The sequence below is a fragment of the Ceratotherium simum genome, chromosome 16 (genome assembly GCF_057802395.1).
Source record: "Ceratotherium simum simum isolate JZ-2026a chromosome 16, ASM5780239v1, whole genome shotgun sequence".
Taxonomy (NCBI): domain Eukaryota; kingdom Metazoa; phylum Chordata; class Mammalia; order Perissodactyla; family Rhinocerotidae; genus Ceratotherium; species Ceratotherium simum.
In genome coordinates, this window is record NC_141915.1 from 43,955,533 (window position 1) to 43,979,313 (window position 23,781).

General features: G+C 46.2%; 1 protein-coding gene across 3 annotated transcripts in view; it reads right to left on the reverse strand.

Annotated features, from left to right (window-relative positions):
* PLEKHM1 (pleckstrin homology and RUN domain containing M1) overlaps positions 1-23,504 on the reverse strand; it is a 47,895-nt gene extending 24,391 nt beyond the window's left edge. For 2 of the 3 annotated variants that reach the window (XR_015554745.1, XM_087441318.1), the window contains exons 1-5: positions 23,418-23,504; positions 17,449-17,537; positions 15,223-15,470; positions 12,907-13,533; positions 4,994-5,399 (exon numbers count right to left, since the gene is read on the reverse strand). Coding sequence is in view for 2 of the 3 variants with exons in the window: in XM_087441318.1 (XP_087297444.1) it covers positions 4,994-5,399; positions 12,907-13,533; positions 15,223-15,470; positions 17,449-17,496 (1,329 nt within the window). In the remaining variant the exon portion in view is untranslated. The other variant, XM_087441320.1, reaches the window with a different exon arrangement.
* Positions 23,505-23,781: the final 277 nt, after the last annotated feature.

Consider the following 23,781-nt stretch of genomic DNA (forward strand, 5'->3'; position numbering starts at 1 on the left):
TCGAGAGTCTCTGGAGAGCTCGAGTACTATTAACTGATGCCTACTCTCTCCCAGGTACAGTGCTCAGAGCTGACACTACAGAAGTGAACAGACATGGTCTTTAAATATCATGGAGCTAATATTCTAGTCCAGAAGACAGAAAATAAGCAAGCAGACGAATAGATAATATAATTTCATATAACGATGAATGTTATAGACAAAGTAGAGCAGGTAAATGGGAAAGAGAGTCACTGGGGATGGTGCTCTTGAGAAGAGGGGTCAGGGACGGTTGAGACAACAGGGAGGAGAAGCAGTGAGTCGGGAAAGGGTCCAGGCAGAGGAAACAGCAAGTGGGAAAGCTTGGGCCGGAAGGAGGCTGCTTTGTTGGGACTGCAAGGAGGCCAGAGGGCCAAAACTTGGCGAGCGGAGGAGGAGACTTGCTGATGAGTTAAGCCGCCTGTCCCATCAGCTCTGGGACCCTGGCAAGATGGGATGTCTGGGCCTGCAGAGCAGAAGCCAGACGACGGACAGGGATGAACTCAACACGGTCCCCACCACTCTGTGGAATCCGGCTGGGGCACACAGCCACCATGCCTCGGGGACATCCCTCTTCCTCCACCTCTCCCTGGGGGTGGCAGAGCCTTTCTTCCTCAACCTTCGCCATGTGTTGGCAGTTGTCTGGTTACAGCCTTCAGGGTCCCGTGACACTCTGGGCCCTGAAGCAATCTTCAAGATAGTAGAAATGGAGAGTCTGGCCCTCACTTACACAGTTACATGATTCATACAGTCATATTCAATAAATGGTGCTAGTCCATCAGATATCCATATGGAAAAACATAAACCTTGACTCCTACCTCATACCATATACAAAAGTTAATCCCAGATGGATCATAAACCTAATTACAAAGGTAAAATATTCAAGCTTCTAGAAGCTTTAGGGGTTTTCATAGCCTTTACAGCCTCGGGGTAGACAAAGATCTTTAAAATAGACACAAAACACGTTAGCTATAAACAGAAAGATTGATAAGTTGAAGACCATTAAAATGAAAAACTTCTGTTCAACAAAAGATACCATTAAGAGATTTAAAAGGAACATCATAAAAATAATAAAAGGTACATCATAGACTAGAAGAAGACATTTGCTATATATAACTATATACATATTTGTCTAATAAAAGACATATCCATAATATATAAAGAGCCCTTACAAATCAATAAGGAAAATACCCACAACTCAATTTAAGAATGAGACAATGACTTAGACACTTCCAAAAGAGGACCAAATGACCAATAAGCACATGAAAAGGTATCAATATCATTAGTCATCAGGCAAATGCAAATTAAAACCACAGTGAGATACCACTACACACCTACTAGAGTAGCTAAAATTAAAAAGATCAATGACACCACTGGCTAGGATAAAGAGCAGTGAAAATGCTCCTATAGTGCTAACGTGAGTATAAGTTAGTACGAGCACTGTTAGAAAACTGTTTGGCAGTATCTACTAAAGCTGAACATATGTCTACCAATGACCTAGAAGTTCCATCCCTAGGTGTATACCCACAGAAATGAGTACACAGGTTCACCAAAGGCAAGTATGAGAATGTTCACGGCAGCTTTCTTCATAATAGCCAAAACCTGGGAACAACCCAAATGTCTGTTAGCAGGAGAATGGATAAATATATTGTGATATATTCTCACCATGGAATACTGTAGAACAATGGAAAAGAACAAACTATAGCCTCATGTTGTATGTACAGATGAATCTCACAGACATAATGTTCAAAGAAAGAAGCAAAAGAGTACATATTGTATGATTCCATTTATATGAAGTTCAACAACAGGAAAAATGGATCTACGGTGCCAGAAGTCACCATGGGGGTTTCCTCTGGAGGGGAATAATGACTGCGAGAAGGCATGAGGGAGCCTTCTGGGGCTGGAAATGTTCTACGTTTTGATCTGGATGCTGGTTACAGAATGCACATCATATATAATTACTCATTGAGGTGTACCTTGAGGATCTGGGTACTTTAAATACAGCATTCCTCAAAAATTTTTAAAAGCTGGAAACAGTCTTCTCAACAAATGGTGCTGGTATGACTGTATATCTATATGCAAAAGAATGAAGTTGGACTTCATCCTTATACCATAAACAAAAATTAACTCAAAAGGGATCACAGATCTAAATGTAAGAAATAAAACTATAAAATTTTTAGAAGAACACATAGGAGTAAATCTTCATGACCTTGGATTAGGAAATGCATACTTAGATACAACACCAAAAGCACAAATGACAAAAGAAAAAATAGATATGTTAGACTACATCAAAACTTAAAACTTTTATGTTACAAATGATACCATCAAGAAAGCGAAAACAACTCATAGAATGGGATAAAATATTTACAAATCACATATCTAACAAGGATCTAGAATCCAGAATATATAAAGAACTATTATAACTCAATAATAAAAAGACAAATAATCCAATTTAAAAAGGGCAAAGGTTCTGAATAGACATTTCTCCAAAGAAGATACACAAATCTCCAATAAGCATGTGAAAAGATGCTCAACACCATTAGCCATCAAGGAAATGCAAATCAAAACCATAATGAGATACCACTTCTCACCCACTAGGATAGCAATAACAATAATAATTTTAAAAAAGACAATAAGAAGTATTGGTAAGGATATAGGGGAATACACCACTGGTAGGAATATAAAATGGGGCAGCTGCTTTGGAAAACAGTTTGGCAGTTCTTCAAAAGGGTAAATATAGTTATGATATGATCTAAAAATTCTACTCCTAAGAATGCATCCAAGAGAATTAAAAACATATATCCACACAAAAACTTGTATATGAATATTCATAGCAGCATTATTCATAATAGCCAAAAAGTAGATACATAGAATCTACAAAGGAATATTACTCAGCAATAAAAAGGAATGAAGGTCAGATTCATGCTCCAACATGGATGAATCTTAAAAGCATTATGTTAATTGAAAGAAGCCAGTCACAAAAGGTTACATATCATACAATTCCATTTATGTGAAATGTTCAAAATAACAAATCTATCGACAAAGTAGATTAGTGGTTGCCAGGGGTTGAGGGGAGAAAGGTAGGAGGAGGAGAGAGGGATGGGGACTGACTGCTAACGGGTAAGGGGTTTCTTTTAAGGAGGATGAAAATGTTTTAAAATTAGATTGTGGTGATGGTTGCACAACCCTGTTACTATAAAAAAAAATTGAATTATACACTTTAATTAGGTGAATTGTATGGTATGTGAATTATAGCTCAATAAAGCTGTTAAAAAAAGAGGGTGTAGGGCTGGCCCCGTGGCTTAGTGGTTAAGTGCACGCGCTCCGCTACTGGCGGCCTGGGTTCGGATCCCGGGCGCGCACCAAGGCACCGCTTCTCCGGCCATGGTGAGGCCATGTCCCACATACAGCAACTAGAAGGACGTGCAACTATGACGTACAACTATCTACTGGGGCTTTGGGGGGAAAAAAAAGGAGGAGGATTGGCAATAGATGTTAGCTCAGAGCCGGTCTTCCTCAGCAAAAAGAGGAGGATTAGCATGGATGTTAGCTCAGGGCTGATCTTCCTCACAACAAGAAAAATAAATAAAAAAGAGGATGTATGTGTCTCTTCTAGTCTATTTCATGGCCCTGGCCTCATCCTGAGTTATAGGATCTGAAAGCTGCAGGCCAAAGGAGAAGCATGCATAGATGGAGCTGAAAAAGCAAGACTGGATCCCAATATGAGCCCCAGACCGCAGCTGGGATAAACACACGTGCATACAAATTCCTACCCCTGCTTTTCATGACACAAGAGCAAACGTGAAACAGCACAAGAGCTTGGGTTCACAGCTTTGACTGCTGCTTCCCCAGGCCAACAGTTCTCAAGCCTCTCCACCCATGGCTCTCTCCAGGACATTCCCAGGGCTGGCTTCTCTCGGGTTATCAACAAACTGGATTAGCTTATTCTAGAACAGCACTGTCCAACAGAAATACAACACGAGCCACATGTCATTTAAAATGTTCCAGTAGCCACATTTAAAAAATGTAAACAGAAACATGTAAAATTAATTTGAATATTTTATTTAACCCAATATATCTAAAATATTTTCATTTTAACATGCAATCAATAAAAAATTATTAATCAGATTTTACTGTTTTTTCATACTAAGCCTTCAAAACCCAGTGTTTATTTATTTTAGTTTATTTTTTTTGGTGAGGAAGATCAGCCCTGAGCTAACATCTATTGCCACTCCTCCTCTTTTTGCTGAGGAAGATTGGCCCTGGGCTAACATCTGTGCCCATCTTCCTCTACTTTATACGTGGGACGCCTGCCACAGCATGGCTCGATGAGCAGTGCATAGGTTTGTGCCCAGGATCAGAACCTGCGAACCCTGGGTTGCCGAAGTGGAGCGTGCGCACTTAACCGCTATGCCACCAGGTCGGCCCCCCTCAGTGTTTATTTAATATAGCTTATCTCAATTTGGACTAACCAGATTTTAAGCACTCAATAGCCACATGTGGCTATTAGCTGCCATATTGGATAGCGCAGTTCTAAATCCAGTTCACATTGCAAAATGAGTATTTTCAAAACCTGATACTTTGTAAAACTAGTAATTTAATACTAACAAGCACTGAGGAGGAAACCAAAACTCAGTGAGGCGAAGTGCCCTGCCCAAGGCCTTAAGCTGGTAAGTGGCAGTGGTTAAGAGCAGAGAGTGTGCGGTCAGATGAGAATTACTTTCTCCACAGGGTGGACGTGAAGACGACAGGAGATGCGCATGGGCAGTGATGGGCACAGTGCCTGGCTCCTAACCACTACTCACACACCAGAAACATCAGCTCCATCATCACGATGCTATTCATACTAACGTCATGCAGGGAGAGGGGGCTGACGGGGACAAGGCAGAGACCACTTGGGGTCACTAGCTGGGGAAATCTCGCACCAGCTCTGAGACATTTCACCAAGACCTCCCCCCAGACAATTTGTACCACTCACCGGACTGGTGGGTGAGGAAACCACGAGGCTCAGTCCAGCTCCGTCATCCCCTGGGGGCTTCTGCTGGCCACTCACTCGGCCAGCTGCTCTGGTCGTCTCTCTCACAGGACTAGAAGGCTGCTGGCCTGAAGTGCTCCCCGAAGGGACAACATGGGCAGTGCCCAGCTGCTGCAAGCCCAGGGTGCCAGGTGCCTGGGAAAGCAGCTCCTGCTTGTGGCCACCACCTCGAGTCCCCGAGGACGCCTGGGCAGGGAGGGGCTCTGCAGGCACATCAAAGTGCAGGTGAGGGCTGGTGTCGGGGCAGCGGAGGGAAAGTGAGGCCTGCAGCGTGGGAATCTCCGTGTCCCGGCTCAGTCCGTTGGTTGGCACAGAGTTGACCTGGGCTTTGCTGAATTCCGACAACACCCTAGAAGTATTTAAACAAAGAAACGTGTGTGACGAGTTGTCAGCTAGAATGCCCAAGGCTACTGGGTAAGAATGGAAAAACGCTGTTTTGCAATTTAAAGAACAAAACCAGCCACACTCTCTTCCTCATCCACGCACTCCCCGCTCACACACAGCCTTCCTCCGCTGACACTCCTCACCGAAGCTTCTCCCCCGCTGGGCCTTAGGCAGACTGTGTGGGCAGGTGAGTTGTGGAGCCCAGGATCTCAGGTGGAAAAGCTCACAAAACAAAGAAGGACTTGATGTGAATGGGAACTGACTGCCTTTTACCTTCTGAACAGGCCCACTGTGGGTCTGGAGCGTTTGTCAGCCAAACAAACAGTTGTGTGGGTGATCATTTCTCCAACCTGTCTGTGGCAGAGCCTCGGCGAGCAGTCTCAGAGCTGGGCTCCCCAACAGCGCAAGCAGCTGAGGCCCCAAGACCCTGCTCGCTGCGATGTGGACTGAGGTGAAATGAGGACCCACTTTGTTCCTAGAATAGTCACTGGGCAGCAGGGCTGGGGAGGGACAAGGGCTGGCCCCCCTCAGAGCTGGACTGGGTATGAAGTCAGAGAAGCCTCATGTTCCCAGCAACTGCTGCTGGAGATCAGTGTGCACACAGGTGTGCAAGTGTGTATCCAAGTATACATGGGGTGTGTTCCTGCTCACTCCTCCGGATGGGATTGGCTCTTCCTGCCCCTCAGGGGTGCTTCTGGGGCCATAGGGAGCCAGTGTTCCTGCCTTTGTGTACACACACACACAAGAATGCAGGAAAGCATGCTTCTGGGCCTTCTGGAATGTGCACTGGCTAGTGGCTGCTCCTCCCTCTCCTGAGGCTTCTGAGAATCCAAGGTCTGTTTCTGAAGTAAACCTGTTTGCTGTTTCCTCCTCTGCTTATGAACTCCATGGAGTATGTCACGGACAAATGCAGGTTCACATGGCAACAGAGCTGTCTGGAGCCCAAGAGACTGCACACATCTGCCCTAATGGCTTAGACTGGGTCCCGAAGACACACCAAACTCCCCTTCATGTGGGCTTATGGAAATGAGGATTTTACTTTATTTATTTTTTGCTGAGGAAGATTGGCCCTGAGCTAACATCTGTTGCCAATCTTCCTCCTTTTGCTTGAGGAAGATTGTCCCTAAGCTAACATGTGCCAGTCTTCCTCTATTTTGTATGTGGGATGCTGCCACAGCATGGCTTGATGAGCGGTGTGTAAGTCCGCACCTCGGATCGGAACCTGCGAGCCCTGGGCCACCGAAGCAGGGTGTGCAAACCTTACCACTACACCATCAAGCCAGCCCCGGAAATGAGGATTTTAGAACTCAAGTTTTTACCTATTGTCTTCTGGTTGAGCTCTGCTCCTATCTACACCATATAACCCTGAACAACATTTCAAGATATTCTAGTCAACAACAGGAGACCAATCTGTACATTTATGGGCAATTGATTTTCAACATGGGCACCAAGACATTGCAATGGGGAAAGAATAGTCTTTTCAACAAATGGTGCTGGGATAAGTGAACTGTCCCATGCACAAGAATGAAGTTGGACCCCCATCTTGCACCATATAAAAAATTAACTCGAAATGGATCAAAGATCTAAAAGTAAGAGCTAAAAGTATAAAACTCTTAGAAGGAAACAGGTGTAAATCTTCACGTCTTTGAATCAGGCAATGGACTTTATCAAAATTAAAAACTTTTGTGCTTCAAAAGGATACTATCAAGAAAGTGAAAAGACAACCTACAGAACAGGAAAAATATTTGCATATCTTATATGCAAATATTATCATATATCTGATAAGGATCTAGTATCCAGAATATATAGAGCTCTCACAACTCGATAATAAAAAGACAACCTAATTTTAAAATACACAAAGGATTTAAAAAGACATTTCTCCAAAGAAGATATACAAATGGCCAATAAGTCATGAAAAGATGCTCAATATGATTAGACAATAGTGAAATACAAATCAAAACCCCAATGAGATACTACTTTACATCCACTAGGATGGCTATAAAAAAAAGACAGAGAATAAGAAGTTTTAGCAAAGATGTGGAAAAACTGGAACCCTCATACATTGCTGGTGGGAATGCAAAATGGTACAGCCTCTGTGGGAAACAGTTTGGTATTCCTCAGAAAGTTAAACAGAGTTATCATATGACTCAGCAATTCTACTCATGGGTATATACCCAAGAGAATTAAAAACATGTGTCCATACAAAAACTTTACATGAATGTTCATAGCAACATTATTCACAATAGCCAAAAAGTAGGGAAAAAATAAATGTCCATTAACTGATGAATAAACAAATTGTGGTACATTCACACAATGCAATATTATTCAGCCATGATATATCCTATACCATGGATGAACTTTGAAAACATACTAAGTGAAAGAAGCCAGTCACAAAAGGCCACATATTGTATGGTTCCATTGATATTAAATGTCCAGAATCGATGAAGCCATAGCTAATGGGTAAGGGCTTTCCTTACAGGGTGATGAAAGTATTCTTGAATCAGATAGCAGTGATGTTGCACAACCTTGTGAACATACTAAAACCCACTGAACTGTACACTTTAAAATGGTGAATTTTGTGGTATGTGAATTGTATCTCAATAAACAAACAGCTGACTAATCAGAGAAAGATGTAATGTGTTTGTAGAACAGTTATGGGGGGAGGCAGGTGGGTGCTGTTCTTGCTCGAAGGCCTCACTCTAAAAACAGACCGACGTGGGCCAGCCCCCGCGGCTTAGCGGTTAAGTGCGCGCACTCTGCTACTGGTGACCCGGGTTCAGATCCCGGGCGTGCACCGACGCACCGCTTCTCCAGCCATGCTGAGGCCGCGTCCCACATACAGCAACTAGAAGGATGTGCAACTATGACGTACAACTGTCTACTGGGGCTTTGGGGGAAAAAATTAAAAAAAATTAAAAATAAAATAAAAATAGACCAATGAAAAGCTAAGAGTACAACTTGCAGGCAGTAGGCAGTGATGAGTTCTGGAGACAAAGGGATAGTTCCCACAGACAAAGAAGGAAGGGACATTTGCTAACCAACTGTATGTGTCCAAACCATTGTGACAGAATGGGACCAACCACCTTCTGAAGTGAAGTAGGGAGGCAGATTTTTTTTTTTTTTTTGATGTTACTGTATTTGCATTATGTCACACAGAATCTCTTTCATTAGGTACCATTCATAATTTTATTTATTTATTTATTTATTTCCCCCAAAGCCCCAGTAGATAGTTGTATGTCATAGCTGCACATCCTTCTAGTTGCTGTACGTGGGCCGCAGCCTCAGCATGGCCGGAGAAGCGGTGCGTCAGTGTGCACCCGGGATCCAAACCCGGGCTGCCAGCAGTGGAGTGCGCGCACTTAACCACTAAGCCACGGGGCTGGCCCGGGAGGCAGATTTTTGACAAATGTCCCCTGTGAGGTCCCTGCTCCTCGTGAGCCCCTGGGAAGTGGTGTAGTGAGTGATTAAGAGCAGGGCTCCAGAGTCCACCTGGCCTTGGTTAGCACACTGCTGGGTACCCCACAACAGCCTCCTAAAGTTCACGGATTTAATCCCCTTATCTGTAAAATAGGCATGGTAACAGCACCCACCTTTTATGACTGTGACAAAGACTAAATGTGATAATATAGGCAAAATGCTTAGTAGAGTGTCTAGTACAAAGTATGTACTCAATAAATGTTAACCTCAAATTGTTATTGTAGCTGTTTTTTAATCATTGATAAGACTGCTTAGCTTCCATGTACACAAATATGAAAATGTAAGAAAAGGAGAATTAAGGAAATACTCACAAGCATTACCAAAATGATTATCAATTACAAATGAATCCTAATCTATAAGAAAGATTTTAATGACAAAGTAGACTGGGTGTTAGAATAAGTGAATGACTTAATGCCCAAGAAATGCCACCAAATAGCAAGAAGCTTGTGTGATCAACTAGAGCTTCCGCCAAATCAAAACCAAGGTCAAATGGACATTGAGGGTATAACGCAAAGTGAAATAAGTCAGAGGGAGAAGGTCAAATACCGTATGATTTCCTTCATTAAGTAGTAGATAATAACAACAATAAACAAACACATAGGGACAGAGATTGGATTGGTGGTTACCAGAGGGGAAGGGGGGAGGGAGGAGGGTGAAAGGGATAATTCGGTACATGTGTGTGGTGATGGGTTGTAATTAGTATCTTGGTGGTGAACATGATGTAATCTATGCAGAAATAGAAGTACAATGATGTACACCTGAAATTTTTACAATGTTATAAACCAATGTTACTGCAATAAACAAAAAATTAAAAAAAAAAAAAAACCAAGGTCAAGGTGAAACCAAGTTCACAGAGCTTCAGCAGAAGCATTACTAGTCTTCAGGACCCAGTGAGAATAGGAGAGACATGGACATCAAGTGGAAAAGAGTGCTAGAGAGGAGATTTTGAAGGAAAGGCAAAAGGAAGAAAATTTTCCAAATTTTTGAAGAAAATGCAACAGAGAAATGAAACAGTGAAACTGCTACAGTCCTTCCACCTCTGTCTGTCTCAGGGCAGTGTTTTAAAAAACTTCCTATTCTAAAATTTTAAAACTTTATGCTTTCATTTAGAAAACAATCTGAAAAAAGTATAAGTATTATATACATGTGTACACATGTGTACACACATTTGTCTGTGTGAAATAAATAAAAAGCATGTCCTGGAGAGTCTGGGTGGCCACCTTATAAAGTACCCCTGCCAAGTGATTCTGAGCCTACGGTTTTCCTGAACATGCGGACCATTGTGTTGGTGGTACCTGCTACTATTTGGCAGTCAAGGGCCACTAATGGAAGTACAGAGATGGGCTGCATATGCTAAGAATCATTTCCCCAAGGGAAGGCCTCATGACAATGACATCTGACAATTATCACTAACCCAGGTTTTATTGCAGTGTACATAGAGACGAGCAGGAGAACTGATGTCACAGGTACCCAGTAGTAACACCACCTTTTGAGCACTCACATGTGTCAGGCACTGCTCTGAGCACTTTATGTCTCAACTCATTCCATCTTCCCAGCATTCCTTTGAAGCATTCTCACCTCCATCTCACAGATGAGGACTTCAAGGGTAGAGTAACTTGCCTGAGGTCACCACGCTGGTTAATGGAAGACTCAGGCAGTCTGGCTCCTGAGTCCACATTCTTAACCACGAGACTGTACCCATGCTTCTCAGTGATAATTATAATCCAGACCCAACAAACACCAAAGAAGCTATTCAGGGCTGTCAATCCTCTATTCACAAAACAAACTGCAATTTGGTTTCCGCAAAACATTAATAAATTTCATTTGGAATGTTATGTGTTTTGTAATTTTTATGTTTAATTTGTAGATGTTTTGATTTTATAGGCATAAGAGTTAAAAGCACAAGGTATTTATGCCAAATTTTGTTATAAAAATTTAAGTAACATAATAAAAATAACTCAATGAACTCTTAAGTGTTGGTGAGAATCTTTCCCCTTAAAACATACACTCCACGAAATTCTGGTCTCTGGTTCGGAGACTAACCGCAAGCCCAGTTCTAAGAATGATGGTGCTAGACGTGTGTCTGTGCATCCGCACTTTTAGTGCTCGCTGGTTCCTCACATCGCTGTCCGGTGTTGGTCTGTACATTCCCACCCTCTTCCCTGAGTTCCCAAGGAAAACCCAGGACAACACTTCCCACACAGGGTGGATGGTCACTGATTCAACGACCTTAGGCTGGAATTTTCCAATCATAAGACTCATGAAATATAAAGGCAGGACACATGACAGAGAGAAGGCTGGCTGCTCTGGGGGAGGAGGGGGAGACAACAAGGGACTCAGGGGAATGAGCCTAAGTCACGCCACAGCCCAGCCATCTCTGGTGTGGGGACTGCTTCTTCCCAACATGTTATATCTAAATCCTTCTGAGTGACCTTTGAAAATTCTGTCTAACGTGCTCAGTGCTCAGGAGCCGTTTCTGGAGCCTACCAGACATTCTTATGCGTGCAACTCACTAACAGGCACCTGATTTGATTCTCCAACAGCCCTATGAGGAAATCTCCATTTTAAAGATGAAGAAATAGACCTCAAAAAGAGTCAGCAATTTGCCTGACATCACTGGACTTGTAAACGGTAGAATGGGTGAAACCAGATCTGCTCCAAGCCCAGTCCATTATACCCAATCCCGGTGTTATCCCCACACCAGATGGGAACGCTGTAAAGACCTGAACCAAGGTGGAGGGGGCGGGGAACAGCAGGAATGGAAAAGATCCCAAACGCAGGCTGACGGAATGTGGGTCTGACTGAAGGAGGGGCTTAATAAAGGCTATCGTTTTTTACCTATTAAATGAGCAAATATCCACAAGTTTGATAATACCCTCTGTTCACAAGGCTGAGGAGACACAGGCACATTCCTGATGGAGTGTAAACAGGCAATATCTGTGAAAATTATAAATTAACTTATCCTTCGGCTCAGCAACTTCGCTCCTGGGAATTGACTGATCAGAGATACTTGCACAGAACTAGAAGACCACATCTACCAGGTTATTTATAGAAACAATGAACTCCAATGTCCACTGAATATAGGCTGATTCAACAAACTAAGGTACATTCATACAATGAAAAAATATGCACTAGAGAAAAAAATGAAGAAACTGTGATATGAAAAGATCTTCTCCAAAACAAGGTGTAGAATAGTGTATTTATCCTAGCTTTTGTGGAAAGAGGTGGGGGAATAAGAAATAAGAAGGACATTTTTGAAATGTTTATATTCATATTTGTTATAGAAGCATTTAGAAATATGCGAAGAGTAAGCAAGAACTTAATAATTACAGTTACAAGGTGGAAAAGACGTTTCACTGTATACACTTAAGGTTTTTTTAACCATAAAAATAGATTATCTATTCAAAAATTAGTAAAAAGCCTGAATGAAGAAGGCTCTGCCCAGGCTCCCTTCTCTAGTCAAGTCTGTCACTCCATGTACTCCTCCTCCACACACTTGCTTGTCCACATTTGCCTACCCCCCTCCAGGCATCATTCAGGTTTTGTGTCCTCCAGGAGGTCTTCCGTGAGGTTACAAAAGATCACCTTTGTGCATTATGCTTCATTTTATTTTTTGTAAGTTGTAAATATGGCTCTGAACTATTTCCTTCTCTCTAGATGAAGAAGACAATAACATTTTACACTGAGTCTTAGAGAGATTAAATAACTTGTCAAAGGCCACCCAGGAGAGAGCTGGCGCTTGAACCGTTTCTGAGCCCTGTCTAAACCCATTCTCCTCACTGCCCCTCTTTTGCCTCCCGTTACAGCTCCCAGCACCTCCAGCCCCTGAGGAAGAGGGATGATGTCCCCTTTGTCTTTATGCCCCAATAGAGTTCAGTGCAGAGTGACAGGCAATCACATGCTGTAGGAAGGAAGGGAGGGGAGGGAGGGAAAGAGGAAGAGAAGAAGAAGGAAGGAAGAAGAGAGAAGGGAAGGAGTGGGGGAGGGGTACTCACTCTTGCAGAGATGGGTCTGATTCATCCGCATTTGCTGTTCCCGGGTCTGAGTCGAAGGACATGGGCTCTTCAGAATGGTCTGGACTCTTGGAGCCATTCTCTTGGAGTAGACAGCTATCAGAGTTCAGGCTGCAAGAGAGCTGGGACAAACTGGCCGTGTCCAGGCTGAGGGAGGAGGCGGTGAGCTTCCCGTTCCGGCGGATCTTATGGCCCGAGTGCTGGACTTCGATGTCCTCCGAGCCTGAGGAATGGGAAATTGAATCCAGAGACTCCTTCCGCTGTAGTTCTGTGCCAGAGGTAGTGAGAGGGTCGAGCTCAGAGAGTGGGCACAGCCCAGAGAGGGCCAGTGGGGTGAGCGTCCACTCGTTTAGGATGGCGGACTTGTAGGAGAGTTCGAAGGATAAGGATGTGAGTCCCTGCAGGAAGCTGAGGAGGAACTCGCCCTCCTCGGCGTCTCGAAGCAGGGCTGTGGGCTGATAGTACTCGCGGAGTCGGGCCTGCTCCTGGAGGAGCAGCTTCAGGTAGCACTCCATCAGGCCGTCGTTGAGGGCCAGCCGCAGCCAGGCCCGGCAGCGGCCCACATCCGTGCTGACGAAGAGCAGGTGCTCCAGTTCCGAGATGATGTGTCTGAGAAGGCGGAAAACAGACAGTTTCAAAAAATGACTTCAAATCACTGTGATGTTGTTTTATTCACTGGTTAGCAAGAGCCAATAACACCAACTGCAAATATACATAGGCCTGAAAAATTCTTGGATAATGGTGATCTAAGGAGAATTTAGAAATATTAAGCTATAACCCACAACTTTTTGAGGTTGGTGTCATGAAGGATAATTACCATTTTTGTTACAACTACCCCTTGGGCCCCTGACATCTTCCGCTCATCTAAGACATGTCTGCTGAGCCCCTAAGTGCAAGTCCTTGAAGCTGTGAAGACGCAAGGTAAAGACATGGTCCCTGCCCTCTGTCCAGGTAACTGCCTTTCAAGAGCACACTGAGGTGAGCCCTGTTGTTAGTAGAGCTGGGGTAGGGTGCTGGGCAGTCATTTCCAGACTGGAGTAAGAAAAACGCCATAGAAAGGGCAGTATCTGAGCATGGCCTTGAGGGATTTCAAGAGGCAAAGATGGAAGGAGAACCTTCTAGGCACAAGGGACTGACAGAAAAAAGGTATAAAGGGTAGGAAAGCAAGAGACCCGTAACAGGAGTGGAGAGACTCCAACTACAACACGGGAAGAACGGGTGATTTGGCTGCAAAGCCAGGTAATGCAGGGTCTTGAGTACCAAACTAGTGAGGCAAAGTAGGGCAACAGTCCCCACCCCGGCTGTGCATCAGAACCACCAGGGGATCTTGGTCAGGATACAGATTCTGGGGCCCCAACATAGTGAATCAGACTCCGGGCTGGCGTTGGGAGCCAGAGGCTTCAGGTTTTTGCACAGGAAAAACCTGACCACAGCTATGCAGACTTCAGGGTGGGCTGCTCTGAATAAGATCAGATATCCCACATGTACCAAACTCAGTTCCCAAACGCCTTGGTCTGATGTAAATGTCCCTCCTCTGAGCCACCACAGTCCCCTTGCACGTCTCCTCTACGGGAGTGCAGACCACACTCTACAGGACTCAGTGACTGAGCTTCGGTTAGCTTAAGCTCGGTAAATGTTGACTGGCTGACTGACCTAAGGAAAGACAGAATGAGATAAGGGGGACAATTAGAAAGTCATTGTCACCCAGGAGTGAGGTAAGAACCTGAGATAGGGCAGTGGCAGTAGGCACGGAAAGGAAGATTAGAGACTGACAAGGTCCCTTTTGCTGAAGGTGGCATTTAGTCACCCTTAGAGGCACAGTGCCAGCTACTTGCTCCAAAGCCCAGGCAGGTAGGGGCAGGGCCACAAAGACAAGGGTCTCAGATGCACATTCAGAGGCTCTGCTGGATTCCACTCTTTAAAAAAAATGCCTGCTTATGAGTATAACATTTAGCGCACAGACGTTCAAACATTCTAAGGCAGGGTCAGCAAACTTCTGTAAAAAGCCAGACAGTAAATTCTTAAGGCTTTGCAGGCCACACAACCTCTGTTGCAACTACCTAACCCTGCCAAGTGTGGTAAAAAGGCAGCTCCCACTAAAGGCCACCAGGCCAGGGGCTCGAGGCAGCCCCAGGCTATTACCTGAGGGCTGAGGGGCTCCAGCCAGCTTGGTCTACCTCACCCATCTCTACTGTAGAACCTAGAGCGTCTCTTGCTTTCCCGCACAGCCGGAGGAGAGCCCAGTGTCCCACACTCTGAAGCTCCTCCCCAAAGCGGAACCTCCCCAGCTGATCTCACTTGTGGGTGACAGCTTTCAGGAGGGGCCAGAAGACAGGCTGCGGCAGAGGCTTCTGGTGGGCGCTCTTCTTCCTCTTCCCTCCCGCCTCAGCTCGGATGTGCTTGGCGTGCAGGCCGTGGATGAATACAGCCTCCAGCGCGCTGCACATGGTGTTGGCATCTCCGTCTTCGCTAGTGACCACTGTGTCTGAGGACACGTACTGCTTCTGCAACGCCTTCACGGACCCCACTAGCTTCCTCTTGATGACCTAGGCAGTGCCAGACACAACACAAGCCTGTAGACGATCACATGGTGACCCCCGGAATGTACCTCTGCCTGTCGCCAAACCCATGTGCACCCACACGTGTGCACACACCTATGTATGTATCTATACAGCAAAACTAGCACATGCTAATTATAGAAAATAAAGCATAGAGAAGAAAAGGAAAATCACATAGTATGTGATACTGTTAATTTTTTGCAAAGATATTTGTGTATTTTTTTGTTGTAGTTTTCTAAAACGAACTTCAGTGAACTGATAGCATATAAATCTGTGTTTAAATATTGGCTCTATCATAGTTACAGCTATAGGAGCTTGGGTAATCCATCTTGGACAGGGGCGAGGCTTTCCACCTCATTTACATGACCAAGATTCCACAGAGTCAATAAGCTAAGAAGAAAAAAGTGCTGCTTTAGAACAATAGAACCACCCTGAAAACAGGAGCATGGTCTACATTAAGAAGGATCCTAGACCTGGCAGTCAGAGGCCTAGGTTCAGTCTCAGCTCTGTCAGTCACCAGCGGGGTCACCTCAGACATTTTACTTAACCTCTCTGAGCCTCAATTTCCTCATCTGTTAAATGGGAATAATACTTCCTGACCTATAGTGCAGGCGGGATTACTCTTTGAGGACAAGACTAGTTTTTTATTCATTCTCATGTCCTCAACACTTGTCATGGTTCCTGGATATAAGTCCTCAATAAATGTTTGTTAAATGAATAAATGATAAAATACACATAAAGTTCTTTGGAAATATAGAGTAAAGATGGTTCTACCATAACGTAAGTACATCAAAATTACCTAAGTGTTTGGAAAAGGACTAGAAGGGATTGCAGAAAAACTGGTTTGAATTGTTAGGTGGTCACAGATAAATATTTTACCATTTTATTTTTATTTTAGCCAAAGCTGTTAATGTTCTTTGAAAAGTTAAATGTTCTTTTTTTATAACAGCTTTAACGAGACATAATTTACATAGCATAAAATTTCCTCAAAGTACACAGTTCAATGGTTTTTAGTATATTCACAGAATTGTGCAACCATCCCCACTACCTAATTTTAGAACATTTTGATTGCCCCAAAAATAAACACTGTACCCATTAGCAGTCACTTCCTATTCCCCTCTCCCTCAACCCCTGGCAACCACTAATCTACTTTCTGTCACTATGGATTTGCCTATTCTGGACACTTCACGCAAATGGAATCATATAATATGCAGTCTGGCTTCTTAGCATATTTTCAAGGTTCGTCTACGTTGCAGCATGTTGTCAGTATTTCATTCCTTTTTATTGCCAAATAATATTCCACTGCATGGATATACCACATTTTATTTATCCATTCATCGATTAATAGACACTTGGGTTGTTCCTACTTTTTTGCAACAATGTTGCTATGAACATTCATGCACAAGTTTTTGTGTAGACATATGTTTTCAATTCTTTTGGGTATACACCTAGTAATGGAATTGCTGGGTCATATGTAACTCTATGTTTAACTTTTTATGGAACTATCAAACTGTCTTCCACAATGGCTGTACCATTTTACGTTCCCACCAGCAATGTATGAGGGTTCCAATTTCTCCACAATCCCACCAACACTTAGTTTGTCTGCCATTTTGATTACAGCCATCCTAGTGGGTGTGAAGAAGTATCTCACTGTGGTTTTGATTTGCATTTATCTAATGTCTAATGATGTTGAGCATCTTTTCATGTACTTATTGGTCATTTGTACATCTTCTTTGGAGAAATCCTTGGTCTTCAGGTAACCTATATTAAATCCCCATTGTTCTTTGTAAATTCTCATTTTATCATCAATAAGATGATCTTCTCAGAGCCTGCTTCTGCTATAACTTTTTCTCAACCTGAGGCCTCTCTTTCTGGGCAGTGCTCATTCATTTCAAAGTGAGAAAAACTGATGAAATGGCTGTCCTGTGCCCCTCTTCCCCACCCTTGATCCTCCCTAGCCGCCTACCGGGATGGCAGCCCGGGGGTCCAGTCCATTCTCCACCACTGAGAGCATTTCCACTCATGCAGCAGCTCCTGCGGAGAATCACATGACACCTGCAGAAACAGATGGCAGTCAGATGAACAAGCTCTGAACTCACCACCCTCAGTCAATCCCTGCCCCCCAGTAGGCAGCAAGTCAGCACATTCTACTCAAAGTGCAACCAAAAGGACCTTGAATACAAAAGTAAAAACCAAGAGTGGATTTTAAGGAAGGAAAGAAGGAAGGAAAAAAGTCTGAGGGCTGGGATCTTGGGAGCTGAGGAGCCCTGTGTGCCGTGGGGGGGGTCTGCCCCAAGGGGTGGGTGGAAAGGCTCTTTCCTCCACACCAAACGCTGCCACAAAAAGCAGGGAATGAAAGGCTTGTTTAGGCACAGAGCTGAGGGTGCAAGGGGGCGCTGCAGTGGAAGGTGCCAGGAACCCACAGGAACCAGGAAGCAGGGGCTCACAGTTCACACGCAGGGCCTGGGCCCTGCAACTGCCCCCACTCCTGTCCCTGTCCAGTGTCTGCCCCCTCAGTGATGGAAAGTATACTGAAACAGCTTCAGAAAGGAGGGCTCTCTAGCTGCATATCTGCTTCTCCTCCGGGCTGCGAGGGTCTAGCCTGAGCAGCATAGGGACATGTCTAAAGGGCAACAACATGGGTTCTAATCTCAATTTGCCACTAACCAGCTAGGCACGCTGGGGCACAGTACCAGGCCTCTTAAATGGAGGTTACGAATGTGGAAAACACCTAGCACAGGGCCTGATATGTCCCAAGGATAAATGGTATCTATAAGACAAAGAATGCCACTGTCTAAATGAGTATGCACACGTAGTTGAAGTCAGTACACAGGGAAAGCCCTCAGAGCAGCTGTTTTTTTTTTTAGGGGCAGGGGAGGGCTGAGGGTGAGGAGGGAGTGGGGGTCGGTTGGGGCCTCGGCCAGAGCTTGAGGGGGGCTGCTGGCTGGCCTGGCCACAGCCCAGTAACTTGGACAGACTGGGACTGGGCAGGCACATTCACATCTAGACAAACCTCTAGTGACCACACAGCTGAGCATGAGGGGACACCAAAAAAAAGGTTATTGCTGTCTCTGCTCTCAAAAACTTATGGCTCAAAGAAGTTAATAAAACCAAGGCATGCTAAACGGGCTTTGTACCCTTTACACATATGGCCTCATTCACCCCTCATAACCACCCTAGGAGTGCTGTTTTATCTCAACCTAACAGATGAGAAATAGAAGCTGACCCAGGTCAAGGAACTTCCCAAGAGCCCAGAGGTAACAAGTGACTGACTCCACCACCTGCCGCCAGGACAAAGCCAACCCCAGCTCAAGGGAAACCCCCAGACTCCTGAATGAGTGCACTCACCTCCCTTCCAGAAGAGGTGGGTGTGAGCCAGGCCTAAGGCATCGGGGGAGAGGGGGTGGGGAGGGGACTAGGAGGAGGAGTCCAGCTGCGGGCCCAGGCGAGGGGGCGCAAGGGAGCATTAAGGTCAGTCTGGTTTACAGGAGAACAGTGGAGCGTGAGGTTTGGAAATTAGAGAAGCAGGGTGGGCCTGAATGGTGGAAGATGCTCTGATTCATCCCTGGTCTCTGGAGGTGGCAGAGGGTAGAAGGACGCAGAGCCAAACTTCTTCAGTAAGGACATGCAGAGGGAGGAAGGTGTGTGCGGAGGATGGCCCTGCAGAGCCAGCTCTGGTCAGGGTGTGACAGACTGCCAGGAAGAGCACTGTCCCCTGGCCGCAGCCCCTGCCTGACAGCCTCACCCTTCACCACGTTCCCCGCTCTCTCACCCATCCGGGATTCTCAGGGCCCTCCTCTGGAGACCAGCTCCACACTGTGGCTACCAGGGCAACAGGAAAAGGGGTGTATGCTGTGGTCAGTCTCTCCTGGAAACATACCTAATCATGGGGGCTGGGTTCCTTCGAGGCTTCCTTGCGCAGCCCAGCAGGCCATGTGCATGTTCTTTGGCTGCATGACCCTGGGCTCTAATCCCTTTCAGCAATTCCAGCAGCCTAAGGCCTCCCCTCAGGTCTGCCCTTCTAGACGGAGCCTGAAGTTCCAAAACTGCCCCTTCCTCGGCCAGCCACAAGGCCAGGCCCAGGCAGGGAAGGGCTCCAACCTCAACAATATGAACAATAGCCTGGGTCCATTAAGGCCTCAGTAACTAACTAACTAAAAATAATAGAGTGTTCATTGGAGGGAGGGAGGGTTGGTTATTAGTAAGTAGGTGCCAAGTAATGGTCTGCTAAAAAACCAAAGTAAACTGATGCTGAGAGGTCAGAGCATGGCCAGACAATAGACAATGACTATCGCCTAAAACAAAGTGTCAGAAGAGCCAAAAATGACAACAGCGCAGAGGAATCCAGGAAGAGAACAGCCACTTGACAATTCATAAAACAGGACTCAGACTTTGGGGTTCAGGCCATAATTCAGGACACACCTTTCTTCGGAGGAAGCCAAAGCAACCTACCTCTGTGTGTCTGTTGCATAACGCCACAGGGAGGCAGGAAAGCGGCTCAGAGCAGGGATCTGACAGTCTCCGACCCTAGAACGCGCTGGTGGAAGCAGAGCCGGGCTCTGGGTCTCCTGACTGCTGAGTCAGTGCTCCACCATCCTCCTGGGTGGCCCAGACCCCCAGGCTACCATCCTATGGGACTGGTTTCATTTCCCGTCCTCAGAACACTCTGCATTGACACCAAGAACCAAACCAAAGAGAGGTGCGACTTCAAGAAGACCTAGGCTGAAGAGGGTAAGGAGAGAACTTGGGCAATACCCCCAAAAGGCTCTTCCAACATCACGGGTGGAGTTTAGCAGAAAAGGTGACTTCTATCTGTCCTTTAGGAAACTCCAAACCACGTTAAGTCTACCTCTCACCCTAGCGTTGATTCACCCTGACACATCTCTCAAAGCTTCTCTGATCTCATTCTCTAATCTCATTTCATTCTGTTTAACAGAGGAAAAAACTGAGGCTGAGTAGAAACGGGCCCCAGGTAAGGGACAGAATTCTGTGGTTTCCTCATCCCAAGTCCTGTGCCTTTCACCAGATCAAACTGTTTCAGGTCTTTGGTTGGAAGAGTTTCAGGCAAACTTATTACTTATAGGCTCTTAAGAGGCTCAGAAGCTCCATTTTATCAAATAAGGCTTAAAATCAACAAGAAAGAACCTTGTCCATCAGATCTGTAGCCCCAACCAGCTGAGGCCAGGTCCTTTCCATGGTACCCAAGTTTCAGAGCTGTCCTTTCTTTCTTTTTTTTTTCTTGTGAGGAAGATTGGCTCTGAGCTAACATCTGTTGCCAATCCTCCTCTTTTTGCTGAGGAAGAGTAGCCCTGAGCTAATGCCTGTGCTCTTCTTCCTCCATTTTGTATATGGGACACCACCACACATGGCGTCATGAGCAGTGCATCTGTCTGCGTCGGGGATTTGAACCTGCGAACCCTGGGCCGCCAAAGCGGAGTGCATGAACTTAACCACTATGCCACCTGGCCAGCCAGAGCTGTGCTTTCTTAAACATTCCAACACACAGTTAGAAAGGAATTGTTCTGGTTGTTTTTCTTCATTATACTGCCTGGCCTTCTATAAATGTCCAATTTCACTTCCTCCAGATACCAAGGAAGAAAGAAAAGAGAAGAATGGCTTCGATGAGACTTACATTAAAAGAATAAATGGATGACCTGGCTTCACTGCTTTTGAAACACTCCATCCATCAGTAAACAGCAACCTTTTCTCCTTAGAGACCTCTCAGCCATTCCCAACAGCCTCCTCTCTCCAGCTTGAATCCAACCCTGTAGCTGGCTGTTCAGAACAACAGTCTGCCATTTAAGCCATCCAGCTGCTGTACCGATTGATGAGTCATGTTTTTCAGACGGCAAAGAAAGACAAACTTATCAGTTGGAAAAGAATGACAAAGTTATCTTCTGATTCAGAAAGGCAGCTGATCTTTCAGACATGTGAGTGCTGAGTGAGTAAACAGCACCTCCTTCCACCTGAAGAAAGTTGGATTTCTGGACAAGTGTGGAAAAGCTGGAAAAGCTATGGTATACAATTCTTCAGGGGGATTGGGGGGTGTCACTGTGGAACTCCTTCTGTTAAACCAAGCTGCCAACAGGCTGAAAATCATTCAGATATATTGCACCTTAATGGGGGGATACTGAAGGTAGAAGGGCATTTGATTTTCAAAGGAACAAGACTACAAATGGCAAGCAAAGACAATGGGTCCTATTTGGGACCCTTTAAAATTGCTGTCAAATGGCCAACCTTCTGAAGCTAGGTCACCAGAATTTGGAGAGAATGTGCACCCACAAAGCCCAAGAGATTACAAATGCAAAGTATGGGGACTGGGTGCCTCAGGAATGTCCCTCTGCCTCAGCTACTCTGAGATAACTCGGCTCCCTGTGTTCATGGGTAACCAAAATGGCTAAAATTCAATGATCCAGCACCTGCAAAAAGAGGAAGTGATTCAGCAGCCTCTGTACCCTCAGGCTCCCCAGGACCCACACACCTCTAGTCTTCGTAACAAGTAACATCGCCTCTGGCAACCCTCGTGTTCCCTGTGTTCAGTCTTGGGACTGATCTGCTATCAGCTCTGGCCAGGAGGAGCACTAGGTAAGAGCCCTTTACAAGTGCCTGGATTATACACATGGAAGTGGTTCTGTGACCACAGCCAACCCCACACAGGGGTACTCCCTAAGTTTCTGCAGGGCCAGAACACCAGCCAAAAGGAAGTGATGGCTCCCGCTGCCCCAGGCTGAGTGAGCTAGGTGTGTGGCCATTCCTCACCTACAAGGTACGTGGATGATACCTACCATTCCAGATGCCATCGCAAGTAATTTAACATGAATGCTGGTAACATAGTCCCTAAGGACAGGTACAGGGGACCAGATACCCAGGAAAAATCCCTGACCCAAGAGGGGGCTCTCTACTCCTCCACACATATTTACCACATGAGACCCTGCACTCACCAATCAAGCTGCTCAGTCTCTAACAGCCCAGATCTGAGCAAGCACCTAGACTTGACCGTTGAGGGGCAGCCGGTGGGGTTGGCAGGGGACCCCGCAGTAAGCTTTCAGATTGAATAGGAACTGTGTCAAGGAAAGAATGGGTGCAGAGTAGGGGTGAAGAGTTGAGGTGGGGACAGCAGAGGTGAAGTCACACAGAGATCTCATTGTTAGTAAGATTGGGTGAGGGTGGTAAGAACTGGGCAGCAAGAGTTGGGGGCAGTCTAGCAAAGACTTAGGGATGAAGTGTCCTCAGGAGGTTTGGAGATGGTAAGGACGGATATGATGGGCTAGGAAGTTAGGGGTTGAGCCTGTGAGGACAAGAAGATACATACAAGACTTAGCACAGGATTGTGATCAGAGTTATCACGAAGAAAGGGGTGAGCTGAAAAGGGCATCTACTTTGGTGGTGGATCTTAAACGAGAGTGGGACAGAAGTGGGGTGTTTAGGAGGAGCAGACCTTGGGGAGCTGAGCAGGGGGGTGTGGGAGATTGGGATAAGAGAGCTGAGCCAGAAAAGGGCAAACCAGAATGGTGGGTCTCAAGGAGGTTTGCGTGGAGCATGAGGATTGCCAAAAGGGTTGAGGGGTGAGGATGAGATGTGTTAGAGGGAGGCAGAGAGATGTGGCCGAGGTAGGGGTTGGAACTGAGCTAGACTGGGGTCAAGGGGAAGGCTGCCTTTACGCAAGACCGGTGGTGACGGGAAGGGGTTAAGGGCTGGGGTCAGGTCACGAGTGGGAGAAGGTGGAGGGGACGGGCCGAAGTGCGGCCCGAAGGCTAGGGTCGGAATAGGGTGGGGTGAGGGGCTTGGGCTGGGAAGGGTGAGGGCTCGGAAGCAGGACGGTCGCAAGGCAACCAGGGGTTTGGGATCACGGAGAGGGGTGCTGGCCCAGCGCCCGTTCGCGTCTCGGCCCCGCCGCCCCTCCGCTGCCCTCCTCGCCCCCGACCCCTAACTCACCAAAGGGAGTCAGCAGGGGGCAGGGGCACTCCCGGCCGCAGCAGCCCCTAAGCCTCAGACCCGACGCTTCGGCCTCCCGGCCACTGACAACAGGAAGCCGTGCCCTAGGCGCCTGACGCCACCACGTCGGCTCAGGCCCCGCCCCCTGCCCGCGGAGCCAATCGCGGGGCCCGGAGGAGCCGCGGGGCGGGGCCGGCGCTCTCGGAGGCCGGAGGGTTCCCCGCCCCAGCCTGGGTGCGTGGTGTTGGGAGGCTGGGACCAGCGCGGCGCGGATAGGTGAGACCACCGCCGCCGGGCAGAACGCGTCCCCACTGCCAGCCACCAGCAGGGCCTGCGTCAGACGAGATCGTGGCTTCTCGGTTCC